This window comes from Crinia signifera, chromosome 9, assembly GCF_055691185.1.
Source record: "Crinia signifera chromosome 9, ASM5569118v1, whole genome shotgun sequence".
NCBI lineage: Eukaryota > Metazoa > Chordata > Amphibia > Anura > Myobatrachidae > Crinia > Crinia signifera.
The window spans coordinates 133,090,060-133,116,863 of record NC_139225.1 but is presented as its reverse complement, the minus strand read 5'-3'; the positions used below and the strand labels follow the sequence as shown (position 1 = coordinate 133,116,863).

The window sequence follows — 26,804 nt, the reverse complement described above, 5'->3', positions numbered from 1 at the left end:
AAAGGTACCCACACGGTAAAAATCGTCCGATATCAGTCGGATGTGCGATTCGGCGGATCTTTAACTAAATCTTACATGCTGCATGAAAGATCAGAAGATTTTAGCAAAAGATCCATAGGAACGCACACGGGATCTTAAGAGAAATCTTTGGTGAAGTTGTGCGCCTGCCTGAAATCTTTTGTCCCGGACGGACAAAAGAATTCAAGGCTAATTTATGCGCACATCTTATAATCGCAGATCTTTCTAGTGTGTGTGGGCACCTTTAGGGTGGAACTGCTGCTTTCAAATGTTAATTTTAAGTACTCTGACTTTTATGCTGGGAGGACCAATATTCAATTAAATCAATTCTGAAATATGTGCGGTCAGTAATGGAATTCATTGCGGTAGAGTAGACAATCACCACCCACACAGGGAAAATGCCCCTTGAAAATTTGCGAACGGATAGCGAAACTATTGCAGGTTTTCACCCACATACGCTGACTTCCTGTCAGTCAAATTGCACAGGGATTGCATTTCTGACTCCCTACTTTCTTCCCAATTTCCTATTTTCTGTTGCTATTTTACCTTGCCCAAAGCGTATGGTACACATGGCAAGTTGTTCGATAATCAATATGCTGATTAGTGATCCACACTGAATTCAGCCCCATGTGTAGTGTTTCGACACTTTAATGTTACTGCTGTGTAACTTGTCTCTACTGTATCTAGGATATTAGAGGGGTGTTTCATGATAATGACCACTAGAGCCGTGGTTCCCAAGCCTTTAATATTTTTAATGGCACCCCTAGGTCAAAAGCTTCTTTTTGATACATCTTGAACAAAAATTTTAAGTAAAGTGTTTATATGTCATCTTTAGGATCAGTTATGTAGTCAGGAACCAGATAAACTTTTGTTTGCCCATAAATTTCATGATGGCCGGCCACCAACTCTGGATTTGCCTATTGCTTTGCACATTATTATTATGAATTTGTCCTAGACCACCAATCCAAGGCACCCCTGCAAGTGTCCCGAGGCACCCCAGGGTGCCTAGGCACACAGTTTGGGAATCAGGGTACTAGAGCAGGCATGTCCAAACTATGGCCCTCCAGCTGTTGTGAAGCTGCAAGTCCCATCATGCCTTGCCACAGTTTTGCTCTTAGGGAATGCTAAAACTATGGAAAGGCATGCTGGGATGTGTAGTTTCACAACAGCTGGAGGGCCACAGTTTGGACATGCATGTACTAAAGCAGTGGTTCCCAACCTTTTTTTCTCTCCCATACCCCTTGATTAGGCTTTCCATTGATAAGTACCCCCTCCGCTCATTTTGAAATATGGACAGTACTTAGCAGTATGCAGATCCTTATGCATGTCCTTATATTAAGGAGGAGCGGAGGAGTAGTACACAGCAAGGAATCATGCTCTTCTGTGTCTAGACACTGGTTGTGAATTATGCAGGATTCCCACTAACACCAGTAGGATTAATGCCGCTGCTTCCTCCACCTCTGTCCGTGCTGGGCAGATGATTGCTGAGGTCTGAGGGCAGCATGGGAAGCTCCCAGTGGATTGCTGGTCAGGCATATGACAACATGGTTTGTCTCCATGGCAATGGGTCTTCTTCAGCCATCAAAAGACCTTTTCATTGTCCGCCATTACCAATATTATTTTCAAGTACCCCCAAATGGTCTGCAGAGTACCCCCAGGGGTACTAGTACCCCAGGTTGGGAACCACTGTACTAGAGGGTGCCTGATTCTGGTTCACTCGCAAGAGAGGGGGGGGGGGGGAGTTACATTCGGGTGAGTTATTGGTGAGCCATTCATGCAATATGATTTAAAGTAAAAAATATAATACTGCGCTTCAGAGACTCTGTCTCAGGACACATTATCCTGGAGCGACTTCTAATTTTTAATGGGTTTGTGCTCAGCTTTTCCATGCAGTGGAGAAGCTTTGCAAACCAGCATGGCTGCAGCCTGTCAAGTTGCAATGAGTTTGCTAAATTCTTTGCAGATAAAGGTCCTTATTCTGATCTGAGCTCAGTACAAATTTGTTCTTAAAATGAGCAAAACCATGTGCACTGCAGGTGGGGCAGATGTAACCTGTGCAAAGAGAATTAAATTTGGGTGGGGTGTGCTGAAACTGAAATCTAAATTGCAGTGTAAAAATAATGCAGCCAGTATTTACCCTGCACAGAAACAAAATAACTCACACAAACCTAACTCTCTCTATACAAGTTACATCTGCCCCACCTGCAGTGCACATGGTTTTGCCCATTTTAAGAACAAATTTGTACTGAGCTCAGATCAGAATAAGGCCCAAAGTTTCTTTCATCCGGGCTGGAATCCCCACAGTGTTATCAAGGAGTTCCAAACTATCAAGCCTGTGAATGTAAGCCACCTGACTTGGAACAGCTTTGACCCAATGGATGTAAAAGACATTGCAGAAATTACCCGACGGCTGCATCCTACCACCTGTGACCTGGACCCTGCCCCAACTAAGCTGCTAATAGGGTGCATGGATATAATTGGCCCTGTATTTGCAAAAATAGTTCAAAGCTCTCTGGAAACAGGCATTTTTCCTGAGCCACTAAAGGAAGCAGTTGTTATAACACTTCTTAACCCCTTCCCGACACATGACGTATATATAAGTCATGTGTCGGTTGCGGGGGAATCAAGCCAGCTCACGGAGTGAGCTGGCTTGAAAGAGAGCAGGTAATGGCTGTATATTACAGCCAGGCACCTGCTCTCACGGCCACGAGCGGCGAGTTCGCCGATTGTGGCCGTTTAACCCTTTAAGCACCGCGGGCAAAGCGCCCGCAGTGCTTAAATAGCTGATCGGAGGGGGGGCGCCCCCCCTCCGGCGCCGATCGGGGCCCCCCGCGGCGAGATCGGAGGGTGCCGATCGGTTGCCATGGTAGCCAGGGGTCTAATGTAGACCCCTGTGCTGGCCGTGTCAGTATTCCTATTACATCCTGCCTGAGGCAGGATGTAATAGAAAGTGCTGAAAATCACTATGTTCAGCCATAGAGCTCTATGGCTGAACCTAGTACAGGCGATCGCGCCCCCTAGTGGTCAAGTACACTAGGGGGCCTTGTAGTAAAAGTAAAAAAAAAAAAAAAAATAAGTTTAAAAATAAAAAAATAAATAAAAAAATATTAACAGTTCAAATCACCCCCCTTTCCCCATTTCACAAATAAAAATAAATAAAAAATAAAAAAAATAAACATATTTGGTATCGCCGCGTTCCTAAAAGTCCGATCTATTAAAATATAACATTAGTTATCCCGCACGGTTAAAGGCGTAAATGGAAAATAATTCCAAAACGCCAAAACTACGTTTTTTGGTCGCATCGCGTACCCAAAAAAAAATAACTTAAAGAGATCAGAAAGTCGCCCATATCCCATAATGGTATTAATTAAAAAGTACACTTCAGCCCGCAAAAAATGAGCCCTCACCCAGGTCCGTAGGTGGAAAAATAAAAAAGTTATAAGCCGCAGAACATGGCGACGCGACGCAAATTAGAAAAACCGTAAAAGTTGCTATTTTTTTTTTTTAGTGGTAAAACATAACGAAAACTATATAAGTTTGGTATCACCAGAATCGTAACGACCCATAGAATAAAGATAACCCATCATTTTAAACGAACTATGAACTCCAAAAAAAGCGTAACCAGCGCAAAATTGTGGAATGGCGTTTTTTTTTTTTTTTACCCCACATTGAATTATTTCCTGATTCCCCAGAATATTATACGGTATAGTAAATGGTACCATTACAAAGTACAACTTGTCCTGCAAAAAAAAAGCCCTCATGTGTCTATATAGCCGGAAAATTAAAAAAGTTACGCTTATTTGAACGCAAGGAGGAAAAAAAAAAAAAAATTAACAAAAAAGGCAATGTCGGGAAGGGGTTAAAAAAACTAATTTAGACCCTGACTGCATGCGCAACTACAGACCGGTATCAAACCTTTCTTTTCTAGGAGAGGTTATTGAGAAAGTGGTAGCAACTCAACTAGAAACCCACCTGTCAGCCCATGATATTTATGATGCATTCCAGTCATGATTTAGGAGAAGACACAGCACTGAAACAGCCCTGGTATATGTGTTCCTAATGATCTTCTGATGGCAAGAGACAGAGGTGACTGCTCAATCTTAATCCTTCTGGATCTCTCAGCAGCTTTTGATACCCGTGAACCATGATATTCTAAGTCAGCGCCTGAAAAATGTCTGTGGGTTGGACCGTTGGTTCATATAATTTCTCACTGGTAGGTCACAGAGTTTCATCTGCAGTGTATTCATCATCACCAGTGCCACTTCCATGTGGTGTCCTGCAGGGTTCCATATTATCTCCCATGCTTTTTGCTGTTTACATGCTACCACTAGGTGAAATAATCAGACATCATGGCCTGGTCTACCTCTGCTATTCAGATGATACACAACTATACCTGTCCTTTGCTCCAGGTACTGAGGGGCAGATTTATTAAGCTCGGTGAAGTGATAAAGTGGCTGGTACTTTATCACCGGCCAATCAGCTGCTACCTGTGAAGTTACAGGCTTGGTTTGAAAAATTACAGGTAGGAACTCATTGGTCGGTGATAAAAACCAGACACTATCACTTCACCAAGCTTAATAAATCTACCCCTCAGAACCCAATACCAACCCTAAATGGCTGTCTAGCTGAGCTACAGGAGTGGATGAGTGCCAGTTGGCTGCAACTGAATCCTGATAAGACCGAGTTGCTTATTATAGGTCACAGGACAAGACTGCTGAAGATCCAACCAACAGGACTTACACTTGGGGGTGCAGAACTCCAAAATACGGAACATGTGCGGAATCTTGGTGTTGTCCTGGATAGTGGCCTGACACTTAAACATCAGATGTCAGCCACAATTATATCCTCATTCTAACATCTAAGGAATATAGCCAGAATCAAGCACTTAATTCCTTCAGAAGATCTGCCTAAAGTCATACATGAATTTGTATCCTCACGACTACTGCAATGCCCTTTACCTCGGTCTCCCAGCAAAATAATTGCACCGCTTGCAGATGGTACAAAATACAGCTGCCAGGCTATTAACCAATCCGCCCCGCGCCAGCCACATAACACCCATTCTGTACGGGTGTGGTGTATGGTCCTGACAGTCGGGATCCCGACAGTCATTAGCCTGATGTCAGGATCCTGACTGGCCAAACTCAGGAAGCGGGGCGAGCGCAACAAAGCCCCTTGCAGGCTCGTTATGCTTGCCACCTATTCTATTCTCCCTCATGGGGGTCGTGGACCCCCACAAGGGAGAATAGCCAGTGGCCTTGGGACCCCGAGTGTCTGAGTTTTGGCTGTCAGGATCCCGACTGTCCGGCACCCTTCTGTACTCCCTTCACTGGCTGCCTATAAGTCGGCAAATCATTTTCAAGATTGGCTTACTGACTTTTAAGCTCTACATGACCAGGGCCCAAGGTACCTGCAGCAGCTTCTGATCCCTTATTGTCCCACTTGATTACTGCGATCGGTTGATGAAGGACTACTAACCGTACCCAGAATTGCCCTGAATTCATCTGGGGGGGGGGGGTCGAGCTTTCAGCGCTGTGGCTCCAACTCTATGGAACTCACTTCCTAGCACAGTTCGAGAAGCTTCCACGCTGGAAACATTCAAAAATAGACTCAAGACTTTCCTGTTCACCCAAGCATTTCACTAATGTACCTTGTTAAGTTTGTTTTGTATTTTGATCTGTAAAAGGCTAATGCAAGCACTTTGAGTCCTATTAGGAGAAAAGTTCTATATAAATAACATTATTATTACATTTCTCTAATGTAACACCACCCCCCCCCCCCCCATACACTACCCTGACTTGAGCCGATATATCACATGCATTAGCTTTGCATGTGATATGTCGCATGCAATCCCATTCCCCCCTGCCTGAAGGCTGTCCAAATCAGAGGTCGGACCAGTAGTCTGGTTCCGCTGATCGGACTTGCACCACTTCTCAATCTCACCTGCTGTTCTACAAGAGTGACGACTCCATCCTTGTTCTGGTCCATGTTCCGACATTCTCCTGTAATATACAAGATATTGGTGAAGATCCTCCACCATGTCTCTGGCAGATCCTGGAAGCCTCCATGGAGTTCCCCCACAATTCTCCATCCCTGCAGCAGTGCGACGCTGGCAAGTATCGTATGAGGCTATGCGCAGACTGATCGTACCGGGGCAGCTGAGTTCTTCCTGCCATCTCGTTTGTGGGCTAAACCAATATAAAACTCCAGGGTTCATCTCTGGTGAGCTACTTCTATTAAGGTTAATGAATCAACCTTGAATCCTTTAAAGGTCTTACTACAGCTAAATAATAAACTGGCTGGATCCCCTAATGGATTCATAGGTTGGACTTTCAGTCTGGCACAAGGCACCTAAACAGTCCAGGTTAAGGATGCCCATGGCAGTTTGATTATACCATCTCTACCCAAGCATAGATGACCTTGAAACCTGTGCTGTTGAGCTTGTTGACCTTGAGGACTACATATGGGAACTGCTGGTGTAGGAGATAACGCCACTTAATAATGCGCTGTGGTGGTCATTCCCCAAGTTATAGTTGACTACAGAATACAAAGCAGCCATTTTTTTTCTGGTTATGGAGTATTGGGTCGATAATGTCTAGGTTGACCACATATTGTCGGAGGCGACTAGGTGAACACCTATGATTGGTCGACATACCCTAGGACAACATTGACAGGAGGTCGATATGTTCATATTTGACCCTCAAAAGGCAGACCAGTTTTTCACTGAATAAATGCACCACGTCCCCTCACCTGGCTCATGGCTTTGGGCAAGGTGCTGAGTGCACACAAATCCGATCCAACTCTATGCCCTCTTTAATGGTAAAGTTGAACCAAGTCTGTTCAAACAATCATGAAAAACTGAACCATGTTCATGTTGACATTTTGCTTGTGTTGGCCTGTCATTGTCGACCGTTCTTAAGTGCCGACTTACTCACTTGACCCAGGGACCAGATACCATTTTTCTCACAGCTGCTGTTGAGTGGTAGGAGGGAAGATATGCAGTAAGGCCCTTATTCAGATCTGATTGCAGTACAAATTTGTTCTCAAAATGGACAAAACCATGTGCACTGCAGGTGGGGCAGATGTAACATGTGCAGAGAGAGTTAGATTTGGGTGGGGTGTGTTTAAAACTGAAATCTAAATTGCAGTGTAAAAATAATGCAGCCAGTATTTACCCTGCACAGAAACAAAATAACTCTCTGCACGTTACATCTTCCCCCCTGCAGTGCACCATGGTTTTGTCCATTTGGGAAGGAATTTGCCTTTTGCGAGTGAACCTGAATAAGGGCCTATATGTATCCAGCATAACATTCCAGGATATTGTGCTTCAGCCAAAATAACTGGGGTGCATTGTAAGTTGCCTGTGCTTCCTTATAGCGATCTCTAAAATCTGGACTGTTAATCTGTATTGAGGATCTTGGTTGGGAAACAATGAATCGGAGCAGATGATGTGACACCGTCCTCTATCTGCAGTACAGAGTATCGCTTTCACTATTCAATAAAATCTGTGATCTGTGCAGCCTCGCTCACCAAACACGCTAACCAGGTGCGCTAGGCAGGACAGGAAGCTGTCGAAATCCACCTGCCTGACGTCATTTCCATATGTCTTGCACAGCGACTCCACCAGCGCGTTGTTCAGCTGAAATCCTGGAGACAACAAGAGGTGAGAGGTGACTGCACAGGAGGGATTACATAAAGCTATACACTGGAGGATTTGATTTTTATTTGAGGGATTACAAATACCATAGATTCTCAGCGGTAGTGCGCACAAAGCACCAATTGCATCTTGAGGAGTGATACAATAGAATGACATCCAACAGACCATACTTACCTACCCTCCCGGAATGGCTGGGAAGGTCCCAAAAATTGGGTCCCCTTCCACCCCCTGGAAAGGTGGGCATGCCTCCCGCATTGAGCTGGCCCCCCAAATCCCTTCCCTCTGGCAGGTCAAATACCGGCATTCGCAGCTCTTTGTGGGGGTCGGGGCTAACGACGCAAATCTCATTTAGTACGAATCACGACATTTACAGGAATGGGAGGGAAGCTGCACTTCTCTGTCTTCTCTCCGGGAGAAGCCACTTAAGGTCGGCAACTATGCAAAGCACGCTCAAAATAGATACATGAGAATAAAATGGGTAAGCGCTCCCTTCAGGGAGCACCATTAAATCGCTGTCCTGCCGTGGGTCTGGGAGATGGCCCAGGCCGCTCGCATGTACACTGCCTGCCGAGATAGGGACTCCAATAGACCGCCAGGGCGCTGAGCACAGGCCCGGGTTTTATTACCCAATTTATACAGGGTTCTTAGTATTGGTGGGGGAATCCCAGCACAGGGGAGGAGGTGCCGACCTGTAGCTCCTCTCCCAGCTTTCGACGCCAGTCCACCGCGGGCTTCCCACCTTCAAGCTGGCTCACTTCATCTTTCTTACCACCCTATGTCCATTTGGACCACCAAGTTTCAGCAGCAAGGTTGAGGTCGAGGACTACATCCCGCTCTACTACATCCAGCGGAGGGAGACGGTTATTTGTGCCATTCTGGGCCGCTCCTGACTAATACCATCAAGTCCTCCCCACCATCTGCTCTACCAGGGACACAAAGCAAGTTCCATCAGGACCTGTGGGTCCCTTCGGGCCACCTACAGATCACAGTCTGGTGCTACAGCCCCCAACTGGCATAACCTGGATTACAAATTCTTACAGAAAGGTAGAGGTTGAGGGCCACATCCCGCTTCAGTACACCTAGCGGAGGGAGTCGGCAAATCGTGTCAGCTCGAGCCACTCCTATTCTACACCTGCGGTCCTCCCTCCCTACTGTCCCAATTGGGTACACCACTTTGGCTCCATACAGGACGTTTACTACCACAGCCCTGTACAGGACTTATGGGACTTTCCGGGCCATATACACCCCCCAGTTTGGTCTGGTGAGATATATAATTTTACATGTATTGCATTTTAGAATAGTAATGTATTTTGGCTATATGCTATTTTAGATAATAAATTCCTTTTGTACTAGATCAACCAATCTATCATTTTTTATTCCATCCTAATTTACAGGATTTTTTACTTTTCCTTTACTTTATCAAGCGCAGCTCACAACCTTCCACCTTTTCACTTCATCTTTCCCCTCAGAGATACTGGCAGACATCTTCTGCATGCAGCTAACATGCCTCTGGGAATGCTGGGCTGATCTTCCCTGTAATAACGTCTGTTGCTGACTGGTTATTACTGTATTTATATCCTACCTGCTCCCATAGATGCTGAATAGTTGATAAGCGTGCTCATTGCAGTACATTGTACTGATTACTGTACTTATATTGTCTGTATGTGTGTGACTGCTGTGCTAGTTCTACTGTCTGCTCTCTTTATTCATCTAAATCAGGGTTGCCTACCCTCCTGGAATGGCCAGGAGGGTCCCGGAAATCAGGTCCCCCTCCTGGCCCCCCCGGAAAGAGGGGGGGGAGTCCGCGGGTTAAATGACACGAATAGCGCAGTTTTAGCCCCTCCCACCGCAGTGCAATGCCATAAAAAATGGCTTTGCATGTCAGGGGCGTGACTAAAACTCTGCTACCGCTCTGGCCACGCCCCCAACAAGTAGCCATCTGTGTGGCTCCGCCTCCTTCTCACCTCTTTCACTACCCAGAAAGGGCAGCCAGAAAGTCGGTAAGTATGATCTAAATTTAAATATTTCTATCCATCCAGCAGTAGTGTTAATAAGCGGTTTCTCCTTTATCACATATTATATCCAAACTACAGATGGCGCGCCTCCCAGTCAGCCTGTTGAAGGCTGGCGGTCAGGCGCTCCATCTGATGGAGACGCGCGAGTGTGTCCCGTCAGGGTGGCGGCAGGGAGCGGATTCCCTGCCCGTCTCAGGGAGATGGGCAGCGATGGGGGAGCAGCAGGGAGCTGGCGGAGGGTTACAGCGGGCTCGGACAGAAGGGGGCTCTCGGATGGTGCACATTGGCGATTCTATCGCCAGGAGCAGATCTAATGAGAGCTGCTCCATCTGTAGGTCCCCCTTGAGGCATATGCCTAAAGTGTGTGTGGGCACCCTTCCATATTACTATATCAGACAGAAAGGGACACACTCAGACAGACTCCCTAAACCGGAATACGGACACTAGGTTGACATTCATTAGGTTGACCACTGAAGTTTGACAGGCCTTAGGTTGACATACTCAAAAGGTTGACATGGATTTAGGTCAACAGGGGTTTTTCACATTTTTTTTTTTTTGGAGCTGACATGTGCCGACAGGCGGTATTTCATGCCCTATCACCCACTAGGGCGAGAATAAAACAGTGTGCCCAAAGCACAGATACAGTGTCCATGTCGACTGTGTTGACATTCAGCACAATTTTTTTTAACCCATATAGAACTTTTGGCTGTCGACCTTCCCCATGTCGACCTAATGCATGTGTTGATCTAATGACCCTGTCAACCTAAAGCCATGTCAACCTAATGTCGCGGGAGGCTGCCTGAGTTCCAGGAGGCTTGCCTACCTTTCCGTGGGGCCTGCCTACCTTTCCGTGGGGCCAGGAGGTTGACCCAATTTCCGGGACCCTCTGCAACCCTGAGTTAATTCCTTATCTACCATGGTATAAACCCTTGCACAGACATCAGCGGCTATGCACAAAATGCTGCCTACTGCTAAACAGGCCCCTACGCGGCCTAAACACCCCTCGTCTACCCTAATGTCTGGTACAGGTGAGGCATCCAGTGAGGACGCAGATGATGAGGATGAATATCTCTGTAGCAGGTTCTGAAGTGGCAGGAGGTTGATTCTACCACAGTGGTTGATGTCTCGGTGCTAATTAACGGCATCAAACAGTTACTGTTATCTGATGATGATGAAGGTCCAGCTGAAACGCCTGCAAGTGGAACCGTCTGTAAGGAAGGGCCTCAAAAGCTGCCACAATCAGCCAGATTGACAGATGGATCAACCCATCGTGGACAAAGAACCAGTTTGACAAGATTCTAAGTGGTGTGAAACTTGTCCAACGGGAGATACACAATCTGTTAGTCCATGTCCAAAATCATGTCGAAATATTGAAGACACGAGTCGGCTGCAAATGTGACTTTGGAAAGTAGAGAATCCAGCCGTGCTGAATTAACAACAGATGTGTTAGACCGATACTGTGAATCAGTTGCGGACTGGGTGGGGTCTTGATCACCAAGTCTTCTAGGTATGGTATGATGTTCACCCCCACGAGCGAAGAAGTGACACCATTACCTCCATCACCTTTGCAAAGACCCGAGGTGCAGTGGCTAGGCCGAAAGGCAGAGTCTGGAATTGATAACGAGCAGCTCGGATCGCAAATCGCAGATACTTCTCTTGTGGTGGGGTGTCCAGATGGCTATGTGCAGGTTGGCCATCTTTGATATCCAATGATACCAAAAATTCCCTCTTCTTGAGTCCCGCTATCACAGAAGGAATGGACTCAATTTTGAATGTGAAAACCCTCAGGAAAGCATTGCAGGATTCAAAATTCAATATGGGGCCGACTGACCCAGGTTTTGAATAGAAACCTTTGTTCCATTGAACTGGAGAAACTGGAACTACAAACCCTGCGGTTATCAACTTTTCAATTGTGTCAAACTTCCTCTGGTAAACCTAATGATCCACACCCAACCTCCACTTGCCAAAAGTCCCCCTTCCTCCTTAGGCCTAGGTCATTTCCAGCACAGAAAGCAGGGAAGCCTACACTGCCACTGTCTGCACATTGGATGATAAACTACTAACCAATCATCTCTTGTCTGACATTTTCCAAGCACAGCCTGTAACATGGCAGTCAGAAGCTTATTGGCTGGTACGTTATCTCTTGCCAATCATGAATGCCTCCAAGACACTATGGGGGGATTTAAATTTCTCAGTATCCGTGCGTGTGTGCCGGCTGTATTCAAAGGTTACTGCAGATGGGCATGTACATCTCTCGGGGGTAGCGAGCTAAAAAATGCCCAAACGGCATTAGTTTGGTCGGGTTTAGGCGCTTTGCGTGCCTAAACTCAACCTTAATGGGCGTCAAATGCGTGATAAATTCCGCCATTTGAATATTGCTCCATGATCTCCTTTCACTTTAGATGGCAGATCAGGTGTGATGAAACATTTGAATTCCCCTTTATGAGGTACATTTGGGAGTACTATTTAAGATGGGATGTTGCCCATAGCAACCAATCAGATTCTATCTAATATCTTCTAGAAAGTGCTAAATGAATAAGTAGAATCTGATTGGCTGCTATCCTAAGGCCGCTGCCCTTACATATGGTATATACAGTGCAGTCTTTCTCACCAGCAGCTTCCAGCGCTAGGCGCAGTTCCTGAATGTCCATGGTTCCGGATCTGTTCCGGTCGTGTGTCGTGAATAAGTGCTGAAAGAGAAGACAGGATAAAACCTATCCCAATGGGGGGGAAACCTTATACAAATGATACACACAATTTAATTGTCTGACTGACCCCTGCGCCCACGCCAGTGCTGGTATTCTGGTGTCTCATGGTGCAGAAGAAGAAGCGGTGACCCTAACCTATCTTGTTAAAGAAGCTGGCATTGGGGAACCTAGTGCCAGCTGCCTGCCCATGGCTCCTGCCAGATCAGGAATCTCATTCATTACACACATACTGGGCCTTATTTTGGTTCATTCTTTCTGACAAAATCCTTCTTAGATGGGCAAAACCATGTGCACTGCAGGTGGGGCAGGTGTTACTTGTGCAGAGATAATTAGATTTGGGTGGGGTTTTACTTCAAAGTGAGATCTATATTGCAGTGTAAAAATAAAGCAGTCAGTATTTTCCCTGCACAGAAACAAAATTACTCACCCAAATCTAATTCTCTCTGCACATGTTACATCTGCCCCCCCTGCAGTGCACATGGTTTTGTCCATCTAAGAAGGATTTTGTCAGAAAGAATGAACCAAAATAAGGCCCACTGAGAGGGAGTTTAAATTAGGCTGGCAGGGTTGCACTCACCTAGGGATGGCCATCGTTGACAATAGTGCAACCAGACAAAGATAGTTGCATACTATGCAATGGATGACCATCGATGGTTTTACCAATCGAAGGTCATCCATTTTCTTTGATTGGCCTGTGGGCCAATCAGAAACTGGGGGCAGGAACTTCATTTGGGTTAGGGGTGGAGATAAGCTCAGTGTCCACGTCCCTTGAGTGAAAAATATATATTTATTCGGTTGCCATCTGGTTTTTCCCCATCAATGGCAAAACTATTCTACATCTGCCATAAATAATTGATGATTATGAATCATCGATGGTCGATGGCCATCCCTACTCCCACCGCCAGCACCTGCAGCACATCCCCTGCTTCATCTACCCCATGACATCAGCAGCAGCCCTGGACTGCCTGGCAGTGATCACGCATCATTACCTCCCATTCCTTTATCTTGCTCCAGAGATATTTAAATTCGTCCAGCTGCAGCTTCCCGGTCTCACTGAACTGTGATCCGTCATGTTAAGGAGAACGCACAGTCGGCTCTGTGTTAGTATTGCTGCCCTATATTTATAATGCATCATCAACACATTACACAGCTCCTTACAGAAAATGAGTACTTTGACGCGTGCACAGTTTACCAATAAATGCTCAGCTGCGAGACCATCGGCATTGCCTACAAATCTGAATGAGGCTCTGGGTATTTTGGAAGAAGGCCTAATAATGTGCCACATTTAAGTTATATTGACTGCCCATACAGTGGATGAAACAGTTTTGATGCGCACCGTGCATTTTGATGCGATGCAATGTAAACCAAAATAAGTACATGCTGTACATACTTTCTGTACCTTATGAGATGATGTATGCAGAGTGCGCTTCACATCACAGGGTGAAATAGAACCATGTGTGTGCACCTTTACAGCTATTGTCCAAGTATGAAACTAGGATTATTATTATTATTATGCTCAGGTTATTAGAAAAAGCAATAACACAGCAAATCCGTTCAATGGGTCGATGGCATCTAGATGGACAATCACTCATGGTTCAACGCGTATAGTTAGACGCCTAAAACAATACATTGCACTTTATTTATTTTTTCTGAGTCGTGCCCCTTGCAATATTTTTCCTTGTCCTATAAATAGCCCTTACACATTACGCCCCACACTGTTATGCCCATTACACATTACGCCCCACACTGTTATGCACATTACAACATAGTACCTGGTGAATGAGAATTGAGAAGATTATCTATCTATCTATCTATCTAACTACTCCTTACCTCTGGGGTGAAGTCATTGGAGGTAGGGGCAGATTTTTGAGGGGCTTTTAACTAGTTCTTTTGAATAAAGTTTCTCCATTCAAACTGCCAAATTAGTTTTTCATCTTAAGATACATCCAGGTATACAATTTTGCTGTCACCATACACCAAACACAGGCATCTGCATCTACATTCCCACCAGATCTCTCCGCTCTGCACAAGATCTGCTTCTCTCATCTACACTTATTACTAGATCCCAGGACTTTCTTCAGGCAGCACCCGCCCTATGGAATGCACTTTCACGTACATCAAGACTCTCCTCCAGCTTCCAAACTTTTAAGCGTTCCTTGAAAACTCACCTCTCCCATTCCACATATTCCGTAACCCCCACATAACTAACTCATATCTAACTGCATCCCATCAGGACTGCCATGCTATGGAATCCTATCCTAATGTATCGCGCCTATTATCCCTATAGATTGTAAGCTTGCGAGCAGGGCCCTCCTACCTCTATGTCGGTTTGTAACTACCCAGTTTGTTTTATCGCTGTTTCCAATTGTAAAGCGCAACGAAATATGCTGCGCTATATAAGAAACTGTAAATAAATACAGACAGAGCCATATTGCCGCACCCATCATATAATTCCACACAGACTAAGGATACGTCGGAGATCTTCAGGAGTTGGGAGCAGGTGTCCATGGAGAACCCTTGTGTCTTCAGGTGCGTGTCTGGAATAAAGAAGTGGGGTACTGTGACAGATCTGCCTCATTTCTAGAGTGGGTACCTAGTGGTAATGTAATGTTCTAGCAGCTTGTATAGCAGTCCCCCATATAAGTGCAATGCTGAGCCCACCCCCAATATATGCATACCCTCCAACTGTACCGTTTTTAGCCGGTACAGTACCGTTTTTTTTATGGTCTGTACCGGCTAAAACCAATGTACTATTTTGTAACGGTTTTCTTGAGTCTTGTAAGGCCATGACAGCAGAGCTCTGGAAGGCCCCCCCCCCCCCCTCCCCCTGAACCGCACACACATAATAACAATGTTCCCGGTTTGCAGCTGCTGCGAGACCTCACTCTGCCCGCTGCCTGCTCTCCCACCCGGCTGTGGCTCCTCTGCTTGGGCCGACAGTGCTCTCCAGAGAGGGAGCAGGACTGCAGCAACTGTGCCAGCTATGAGGTAATGCGGGTTCTCCTGGTGCCCGATGGGGGTGAGCTGCAGGGCTGTGGCCGTTGGCAGGGGTGCTCTTAAAGTTATCCGCAGCTTTGGTTGACAGCTGCTTATATGACCACACCCCCTTTACCAGTGACCACGCCCCCTCCCCCAATTTGTACCGCTTTTTATGTATCAGATGTCGGAGGGTATGTATATGGTATATCCGTGCCCAAATCCATGACAAGCAGAAGGACTGTGTTAGTGCATATGGCGAAAAGCAAAATATATGTCTCCCATCAGGTAGAGCCAGGAGAATTAGAGAGCAGACAGACTTCCTCATGTATATGTGACAATGGAGATGTTCCTCCTTGTTCCCTCAGCTCCTCTTACGTTTGGAGGTGACCTGTATTAGGATTCTCTGCAGCTCCTCAGGGCTGATTTCCTGGTCCTAGAATGAAACAAACATAAGGGCTTATTCAAACCTGATCTGCAATCCGGCCGATTACCAAATGAATGTGGGGGAGATTCTCTAACATTCGCGGCGAATCTGTTTATTTACCGCTGGTTTTTCGGCACATTTGCGCACCATTTGACTTCCTCACTTCTCCATATTCTGTACCTATTCAGCTACCGCAATCTGTTTGTGGTAACTGACCCCTCTGCGATCCCCGGCTTCTCGTCTAGTGCGCATGCGCCCGCTGTGTGCTAAGCGGACATGCACACTAGCACCTTCCAGACACGGCGTAGCACAGTGATTTAAGGGCGGGATGTTCTAACATCACCACAGCCCTGTTTAGCCCCCCTGCGCCGGCGCTGGACTTCCGGGTCTGAGACCCGGGAGGCTATATGGGCATGTGAAGAGCACAGCTCCGGCCGCTGGGCATGCTGGGAGGGATCCGTGATGGATCTCTCACACAACGCTGCGGTAAGAAGCCCATAGGGTTCTGCAGGGAATCGCCAGCTTTTAAAGTCAGGGGGCTGAACTAACAGTGACACTGCGGAGGGGGGACAGAGCATACAGAAATGCGGTAAAACCCCCGATAACTGGGTTTTTACCGCATTTCTGCTTTAGAGAATCTCCCCCTGTGCGTGCGTGCGTGCGTGCGTACGGCTCGCATACAGTGACAAAAAAAGACAGGGGATTGGCTGGCAGAGAGGGGCTGGCAGAGAGGGGCTGCGGTATAGAGGGACAGGGGAGTGGCTGGCAGAGAGGGGCTGCGGTACAGGGGAGTTGCTGGCAGAGGGGGGCTGCGGTACAGTGGGACAGGGGAGTGGCTGGCAGAGAGGGGCTGCGGTACAGGGGAGTGGCTGGCAGAGAGGGGCTGCGGTATAGGGGGACAGGGGAGTGGCTGGCAGAGGGGCTGCAGTATAGGGGGAAAGGGGAGTGGCTGGCAGAAAGGGGCTGCGGTATAGGGGGACAGGGGAGTGGCTGGCAGAGAGGGGCTGTTTTATAGGGGGACAGGGGAGTGGCTGACAGAGAGGGGCTGCGGTATAGGGAGGGAGTGGCTGACAGAGAGGGAACCTGAGAGATTCACTTCGTTCCCTGCCACAACCTCATTTATATTAGGGGCGTGTGAGCGGAGCTGGTACACAGAGCTTGGGGTGCTGATGTCAGAACACGTGCTACCCAATGGCTCTTGTTTCTGGCTAGCAGGGTGCCAGGATCGCTGCTGCAATGCCACCCGAAGTGTCCTCGGACATTGCCGTCATTTTGGGTTAACAAATGATGCAACATGGAGTCAATGGTAAAATAACAGCCACAGCATGGTACTGAGGGGTAGATGTATGAAGCAGTGATAAGGGAGGAGAAGTGATAAAGTGCCTGGTACTTTATCACCAGCCAATCAGCTCCTAAGTTAGGTTCTGATTGGCCGGTGATAAAGTACCAGGCACTTTATCACTTCTCCTCCCTTATCACTGTTTCATACATCTACCCCAGTGTTTGGCTGATGTGACCCACACTCAGTGCGGGTTCTTACCTGTCCCGAGAGTCGCTGGAAGTGTCTGTGGAACTCTTCTGCACTGATCCGGAGCTCACTCTCCTGCAGGAAAAGAATGGATGTCTATGTTATAAGGAACAGGACTGTAATACGGAGGTATAGGCATATGTATTCTGTGCTCCCAGGGGCCGCAGCAGCAGAGCCGTATATAAGTGCAGTGTGCTTATGGATCCTGCATATTATCGCCGGTGCCAAGTATATGCAATTATGGGTGATTTACAGTCGTGTGCAACCGAGTAGTGTCCCCAATGTGTGGCCATAGATAGCAGCTGCGGCAATGCGGTCTCCACTCTGCATATGGGGCAATATCCCTTTGCATCTGCCAGTGCTTGCGTGCAGCTCTGCATGAGCCCCATTCCTATCACAGTATGGGACACCGTACCTGGAAGACCTGCGCTCTCGCTTTCACCTCGCAGTCAATCTCCCTGAGGACAGACAGAAACCAGCAATGTGAGCACTGTACAGAGGCAGGAGCAGGTAACTGAGATAAGTGCACTGAGCGCGGCCTCACGTGAGTGTGTTCTCCGTCTCTGTGAAGACCCTCAGGGTAAAGGAAGACTCCTCGTGTGGCATGTAGGTGGTGGGGATGACCAGATACTGACCGGGGGGCAGCTCGTATCGGGCAGTGACATCTCGCTTGGCCACATATGGTGTAAGGATCATGGGGATCAGATTGGAGACAGTTTGTATCTTCTGAGACACTGAGGTCAGGGGGCTGAACTAACAGGGACAAAAAGTTACACATGAGATATATATATATATATATACACACACACATACACACACACACACACAGACTATTAGATTGTGCATTATAAGTTAGTAGGGATCAGACGATCATACTCTAAACCAACAGCCTATGCAATATAGATAAGTAGTGATCAGACAATCACTGGTACACTGACAGTCCACGCACTGACTGTACATAAGTAGGGACCAGACAATCACTGGTACACTGACAGACCACGCACTGCACATAAGTAGGGACCAGACAATCACTGGTACACTGACAGACCACGCACTGCACATAAGTAGGGACCAGACAATCACTGGTACACTGACAGACCACGCACTGCACATAAGTAGGGACCAGACAATCACTGGTACACTGACAGACCACGCACTGCACATAAGTAGGGACCAGACAATCACTGGTACACTGACAGACCACGCACTGTACATAAGTAGGGACCAGACAATCACTGGTACACTGACAGACCACGCACTGTACATAAGTAGGGACCAGACATTCACTGGTACACTGACAGTCCACGCACTGTACATAAGTAGGGACCAGACAATCCCTGGTACACTGACAGACCACGCACTGACTGTACATAAGTAGGGACCAGACATTCACTGGTACACTGACAGACCACGCACTGACTGTACATAAGTAGGGACCAGACATTCACTGGTACACTGACAGACCACGCACTGACTACATAAGTAGGGACCAGACATTCACTGGTACACTGACAGACCACGCACTGACTACATAAGTAGGGACCAGACATTCACTGGTACACTGACAGACCACGCACTGACTGTACATAAGTAGGGACCAGACATTCACTGGTACACTGACAGACCACGCACTGACTGTACATAAGTAGGGACCAGACAATCACTGGAACACAGGGCCGAATTTGTGCCTAGGCAGGCAGGCTGACATTCTGTTAAATAGCAGCATGGCACAGCGGGTGGGCAGCAGCGAGTGACGAGCGCCGCAGACATGAATTATCTTGTGTAGGCGGCAGCGCCGCTCATCACCCGCCACTGCCCACCCGCTGTGCCATGCACATTACATCACCGATTAGTGGCTGGGTCCGACGGGCCCCAGTGGCGTAACTTGGGCTCCGCTGCCCAAGCGATGGCGGTGGGGAGCCGGTGCTTCTGGGGCGCAGGGTCACCGAGCTGGAGTGAGCTAAAGCATCCTTGTGTGACCTAAACAAGCCGCCCCGTCACCATGGCCGCAGCTTCTCCTACTGTGCGTGCTGTAAAGAGAGCGGCGCGCAGGAGCTGATTTGGACGCCGGGTCCCCTCTCAGCGAACGTTTTCCTCCCAAGCCATGGACACACACACACACAGCACCGCGGCTGCAGAAACCCATTCATTCCGGCGCCGCATAGATGTGCTGTCACTCACTATGCCTCCCCCAGCTGCCGGCATCCAGCGCAGTGCATGCACACGGAAGTCATCTCCCCTGCGCCACAGAAGTGATTAAGTGGAAGTGTGGTGTGTGTGTCGCATAAGGGGACAGAGCTTCTAAATTGCCTCCGGTTGTATGCTGACCCGCCTACCCTCTTGCAGCGCCCGGTCAAGAATGAATTTCCACGTGAATCAAGGGTGCCTGCATGTACAGCATGGGACCGTATCCTTTTCCTGACAGGTGCTCTGTAAGTTAACTTATCCTCACTTCTAGCAGCCTAACCCTAAACCTCCACAGCCCACAGCCTGACCAACATGCATTAACCTCCCCACCCTCCCAGCAGCACAGGTACCTGTGTGTTGTTTTAACAAAAATGTGTGTGTGGGGGGGGGGGGCGCCAGTTTTTTTTGGCAGGGGGAGCAAAGTTTCTAGTTACGCCACTGACGGGCCCCCTGCGCATCCGGAAATGGCTCAGGCTCACTGCTGCCGGACACCGCCCATTGGCTACTGAGCTGAGCAGCGCGCAGATCCTCCCTGCGCTCAGTCAGTCACAGTGTGAGAGAGACTAATGGAGAGTGAGACACACTGTGCTGTAAAACACTGTACTAATAAGTGCCTCCCTCCCTCCCTCCGGGTCCTCCATACAGTGAGCAGTCCAGAGTGCTTAAAAAAATATTGAGGTGGGCTACAGTTACATTTTAATGTAATATATAAATAACATTGTATATACATATATGATTACATTAAAATAGGAGGGGGGGGGGGGGGACAAAAATGTTGTGCCTAGGGGCGGCCTGATCCCTAAATTCGCCCCTGCTGGTACACTGACAGACCACGCACTGTACATAAGTAGGGACCAGACAATCACTGGCACACTGACAGACCACGCACTGTACATAAGTAGGGATCAGACAATCACTGGTACACTGACAGACCATGCACTGCACTTACTGTAAGTAGGGACCAGACAATCACTGGCACACTGACAGACCATGCACTGCACTTACTGTAAGTAGGGACCAGACAATCACTGGCACACTGACAGACCACACACTGTACATAAGTAGGGATCAGACAATCACTGGTACACTGACAGACCATGTACTGTACTTACTGTAAGTAGGGACCAGACAATCACTGGTACACTGACAGACCATGCACTGTACTTACTGTAAGTAGGGACCAGACAATCACTGGTACACTGACAGACCATGCACTGTACATACTGTAAGTAGGGACCAGACAATCACTGGTACACTGACAGACCATGCACTGTACACAAGTAGGGACCAGACAATCACTGGTACACTGACAGACCACGCACTGTACACAAGTAGGGACCAGACAATCACTGGTATACTGACAGACCACGCACTGACTGTACATAAGTAGGGACCAGACAATCACTGGTACACTGACAGACCATGCACTGTACACAAGTAGGGACCAGACAATCACTGGTACACTGACAGACAACGCACTGACTACATAAGTAGGGACCAGACAATCACTGGTACACTGACAGACCACGCACTGCACATAAGTAGGGACCAGACAATCCCTGGTACACTGACAGACCATGCACTGACTGTACATAAGTAGGGACCAGACAATCACTGGTACACTGACAGACCATGCACTGTACACAAGTAGGGACCAGACAATCACTGGTACACTGACAGACCATGCACTGACTGTACATAAGTAGGGACCAGGCAATCACTGGTACACTGACAGACCACGCACTGACCGTACATAAGTAGGGACCAGACAATCACTGGTACACTGACAGACCATGCACTGTACACAAGTAGGGACCAGACAATCACTGGTACACTGACAGACCATGCACTGTACACAAGTAGGGACCAGACAATCCCTGGTACACTGACAGACCATGCACTGTAGGCACACCAGATAGAGAGATCACGTGGACGAGGCTGATGCTAGTCAGTAAGGAAGAGAACCGTGGTAGACGAGACCTCTGGCAGAGATCTTAGTATTGCTCTGTATCTATTCACCTGTTTTGGCACCTGCAAAATAATAATATACAGTATTAAGACACATTAGATCTGGATACAGAAGCACAGGAGACAATAACAGGGTACACTGTCAGGATAAAGGAAGGTTCCAAGCAAATACCAAGATCTGTCAAACACAATGTTCAGCAGCAGCACCCACCTTGTAGACCTCAAAGCCGATCGTCAGGAAATCCCTCCCGATGGCTCTGCCTTTCCGCCTGTCCTTCTGTAGGAGAGAAGCCAGCAGGGTGCAAGAACTTTTCTCATCACCCCCCTCCAAACTCACCAAGAACTGGGGGTTGGTCCAGAACGTGCCTGTGGGGGTAGAAGAGTATACTGTAAGAATGCGACGAGAGGCACATAATAATAACACACACAGCTAGCATCATCAGTCATGTGCACAATTACCAACATCAATCGTTCCATCATGTGCACAATTACCGTCAGCGATCATTCCACCTGCACAATTACCGACAGCGATCATTCCACGTGCACAATTACTGACAGCGATCATTCCACGTGCACAATTACTGACAGCGATCATTCCACCTGCACAATTACAGACAGCGATCATTCCACGTGCACAATTACCGACTGCGATCATTCCGCGTGCACAATTACAGACAGCGATCATTCCACGTGCACAATTACCGACAGCGATCATTCCACGTGCACAATTACCGACAGCGATCATTCCACCTGCACAATTACCGACAGCGATCATTCCACGTGCACAATTACAGACAGCGATCATTCCACCTGCACAATTACTGACAGCGATCATTCCACCTGAACAATTACAGACAGCGATCATTCCACGTGCACAATTACCGACAGCGATCATTCCACGTGCACAATTACCGACAGCGATCATTCCACGTGCACAATTACAGACAGCGATCATTTCACGTGCACAATTACCGACAGCGATCATTCCACGTGCACAATTACACACAGCGATCATTCCACCTGCACAATTACTGACAGCGATCATTCCACCTGCACAATTACAGACAGCGATCATTCCACCTGCACAATTACAGACAGCGATCATTCCACCTGCACAATTACTGACAGCGATCATTCCACCTGCACAATTACTGACAGCGATCATTCCACGTGCACAATTACAGACAGCGATCATTCCACCTGCACAATTACAGACAGCGATCATTCCACCTGCACAATTACAGACAGCGATCAGTCCACCTGCACAATTACAGACAGCGATCATTCCACCTGCACAATTACAGACAGCGATCATTCCACGTGCACAATTACCGACAGCGATCATTCCACCTGCACAATTACAGACAGCGATCATTCCACGTGCACAATTACCGACAGCGATCATTCCACCTGCACAATTACAGACAGCGATCATTCCACGTGCACAATTACCGACAGCGGTCATTCCACGTGCACAATTACCGACAGCGATCATTCCACATGCACAATTACTGACAGCGATCATTCCACGTGCACAATTACAGACAGCGATCATTCCACGTGCACAATTACAGACAACGATCATTCCACGTGCACAATTACTGACAGCGATCATTCCACGTGCACAATTACTGACAGCGATCATTCCACGTGCACAATTACAGACAGCGATCATTCCACGTGCACAATTACCGACATCGATCATTCCACGTGCACAATTACAGACAACGATCATTCCACGTGCACAATTACCGTCAGCGATCATTCCACCTGCACAATTACCGACAGCGATCATTCCACCTGCACAATTACCGACAGCGATCATTCCACGTGCACAATTACCGACAGCGATCATTCCACCTGCACAATTACCGACAGCGATCATTCCACCTGCACAATTACCGACAGCGATCATTCCACCTGCACAATTACCGACAGCGATCATTCCACGTGCACAATTACCGACAGCGATCATTCCACGTGCACAATTACCGACAGCGATCATTCCACGTGCACAATTACCGACAGCGATCATTCCACGTGCACAATTACCGACAGCGATCATTCCACGTGCACAATTACCGACAGCGATCATTCCACACGCACAATTACCGACAGCGATCATTTCACGCGCACGATTACCGACAGCGATCATTCCACGTGCACGATTACCGACAGCGATCATACCACGTGCACAATTACCGCCAGCGATCATACCACGTGCACAATTACCGACAGCGATCATACCATGAGCACAATTACTGACAGCGATCATTCCACGTGCACAATTACTGACAGCGACCATTCCACGTGCACAATTACTGACAGTGATCATTCCACGTGCACAATTACTGACAGCGATCATTCCACGTGCACAATTACTGACAGCGACCATTCCACGTGCACAATTACAGACAGCGATCATACCACGTGCACAATTACTGACAGCAAAACCATGAGAGCAGCCGCTCCACAAATCCCAGCTGTCCACTATAATTCTTCCTATTAATGTGGTTTATGGAACACTCTGGGCCCTTAACTTGCTATTTGGGACTTTCCATAAGCAGTGAGGGATTAACCTGTGTAATGCTGGAAAACTGCTGTTAGTTAGATAAAGGACAATGCATGGGGCACATTTGTCTTTGTGGACTAGATGACTATGGGCCTGATTCAGACCTGATCCCTGGGCTGCGAATTCTCAGAGTGAATGCAATCGCAGCCGTGCACGAGGGGAAAACCATTCAAAATCACTCACCATCGAATGGTTTTCACCTCTGTTCACAGCGCTGAGTGCGCCAGGACTTAAGGTGCCCATACACTAGTAAGATTTATCTTCAGAACTGGCTGGTTGGAACAAAAACATGGTTATGGATGAGTGACAGTTTGTCAGTTTTCCAGCATTTCCAAGCAAATGATCAACTGACATTTGCTCTCATCCATAACCATGTTTTTGTTCCAACCAGCCATATCTCAAGATAAATCTGCGTGTGTATGGCCACCTTTACTCTGCGCTGCGATGGTGGAACAACTGCATTTTCTGGGACACTCCCGGAAATGGTTACCGCCCCCAAACAGCCTCAGGGTACGATCACCCTGCTAGCAGCCGGCGATGGCTAGCGTACCGCGCTATATGCAAACACGATCGTTCAATAATCGCCTGTGCTGCAAAATCGCAGTTATGTGATTGGGTCTGAATCAGGCCCTGTGTGTGGAAGAACATGCGCGTGTCTCAGTAAGGATGTTCCTCACTTGCGCACTAAAGTACGTGTAAATCTCATACCGCTCGCTCTATACACAGTTTTTCACCTCTGTAATTTCGGCAGCCTCCGGCGTTGTGCCCTCTCACCCATTTCCCTTGGAAAGAGCTGGCATTCCATGGCTGGGGAGCATCAGAACCAGCTGAGTCCGGGGACAAATTGCAGATTTCCAGGGAGTCAAAATAGCGCAAAAAATCTTCCATCTGAATCCTAAATGAGAGATTGTCTTTCTGTCATACACAATGTATTATACAGCGGACCTGTCCTGTCACAATGTATAATAATATCTCACCAGAATTCACCATCTTCACGCTTTACATGAAGTTTCTCCCAAATAGTATTGTCCAGTTGTGACCACAAGGGGGAGCTATAAGCAAAGTTAAAACATGATGAGCCACACTACATTACACAGGCTCCAACAGATCATTTGCAATTGATTGTTAAAGTTTCCCCGGTTCTATACAAAAGTTGTTTCTAAATTATTTTCGGATTGCAGTCACCATGTACTCTGAAACAGGGGCAAAGGCAGGATATCTTGAAGGGGGTTTCCAAATACTTGGTTCTAGAACCAATGTGGGGCTATCTAGATACTTGTTGACCTAAGAGGCGGATTTTTCACAAGGCAACTAAGCACCTGCCTAGGGCCCATGAGGTCCCAAGGGGCCCCAAAAAGATATCCTGGCCATTCAAAATGTTCCAAGAGGAGCATTGTGCAATTACCACGTGACGTTATGACACTTTAAAAGTCCTTTTGATGTTCTTTCATAGGATAAAAAATGTATGGGCACACAAAATGGTCTCATCCGCTGTATGCGGGCAGTCAGGTTCCTGTAAATGTGACACAGGTATTAGGCAACTTCCAAAAGGACTAGAGTCTGATTCAGATTTGTATGCAATGCCGATGGTCACGCAGCGGAGCATTTATCGGTAGTGCGCCAAAGTTATCTATCGATGCCGCCTGCAATCAGCAGCAAATATATAGGGGTATGGATTATTGCAGGGAGGAGGGCCCCAAACTGGTATGTTATCTAGGGCCCCATAAGGTCTATATCTGCCTCTGGGGCCACACATAGCAGTATTGATATTATTGTGCAATTATACGTTCTCCTCCTGTTCTAATCTTTCCAGGAGGACTAGAGAACAATTGCACCCATATTTATATCTCTATAGGCGTTCTTCCCGTGCTATAACAGGGTCTCCTACCAGGTGCAGGAACAAATTTAGGACTCATAGCTGACAAAATAGACAGCCTCTACTCCAAACCCTACACCTCGCTGTAGCCCCAGTCAACCTTTTTCTGTCTTTCTTGCCCTGTGGTGTATTTCCAGTAGGGATGGGCATCGCCTATTGATGATTCAACTCCATTGGTGTTCTATGACCGATGTTGAATTATTTTACCATCAGTGGGGGAGAACTACATAGTTTGCTGGCATCGATGATAAATAAATAGCCGATTTTTTTTCTTGAAGGTACCTTACGCAGTTTAGCTCCACTAAGGTTCCTAAGACGTACCGCCCCTGGTCTCTTATTGGTCTGCAGCATTGTGTATGTAAAAGGCAGGGCTGACCATTGGTGGGTGAAAAAGAAAAAGTTTTCATTGGTGCCCATTATAGTTACGCCCCTGCTCACAGGTAAATGAATTGGCTTTGTGTGTGTTATTTTCCTGTACACTTACTTGTCACTCCATCGCCCATTCCATTCTACTTCCCCCCACGGATTCCGCAGCTTCAGCAGCGGGATTCTGCGACCATTATACTCCACCTGACAAAATAAAAAGTGGCCCACCATAAGTGTATTGGCACTTAATTTGTGTTACTTTTCATGGTTATATATCTCCTATACACAGTTGTCACTACTATTGCTGATGTTTAGAAAAAAAATAAAAGGTACAGTGGTCTGTGCGTGGTCTCTGCAGTGGCTCATAAAGGGGGAACTACAACCCACCAACACGCAACAGCAATGCAGCGCTAATATAAACTATGGACCAAATGTAATAGGATGTGAGAATAAGAAAGTGAGATATTTTGGGAGAGTTTTCCCATTTTTTTAAAGCGGCAATCATTTGG

General features: G+C 47.3%; 1 protein-coding gene across 1 annotated transcript in view; it reads right to left on the bottom strand.

Annotated features, from left to right (window-relative positions):
* LOC146036078 (calpain-2 catalytic subunit-like) overlaps nt 1-26,804 on the bottom strand; it is a 51,118-nt gene that overhangs the window by 339 nt on the left and 23,975 nt on the right. Inside the window, exons 7-20 of the mRNA XM_083159855.1 lie at nt 26,414-26,499; nt 25,031-25,105; nt 24,788-24,948; nt 21,693-21,847; nt 21,533-21,544; nt 17,871-18,079; nt 17,742-17,784; nt 17,339-17,401; nt 15,750-15,807; nt 14,868-14,932; nt 13,385-13,453; nt 12,299-12,377; nt 7,546-7,662; nt 5,959-6,017 (exon numbers count right to left, since the gene is read on the bottom strand). Coding sequence (XP_083015981.1) covers nt 5,959-6,017; nt 7,546-7,662; nt 12,299-12,377; nt 13,385-13,453; nt 14,868-14,932; nt 15,750-15,807; nt 17,339-17,401; nt 17,742-17,784; nt 17,871-18,079; nt 21,533-21,544; nt 21,693-21,847; nt 24,788-24,948; nt 25,031-25,105; nt 26,414-26,499 — 1,251 coding nt within the window. The remainder of the gene's footprint in view (nt 1-5,958; nt 6,018-7,545; nt 7,663-12,298; nt 12,378-13,384; nt 13,454-14,867; nt 14,933-15,749; nt 15,808-17,338; nt 17,402-17,741; nt 17,785-17,870; nt 18,080-21,532; nt 21,545-21,692; nt 21,848-24,787; nt 24,949-25,030; nt 25,106-26,413; nt 26,500-26,804) is intronic.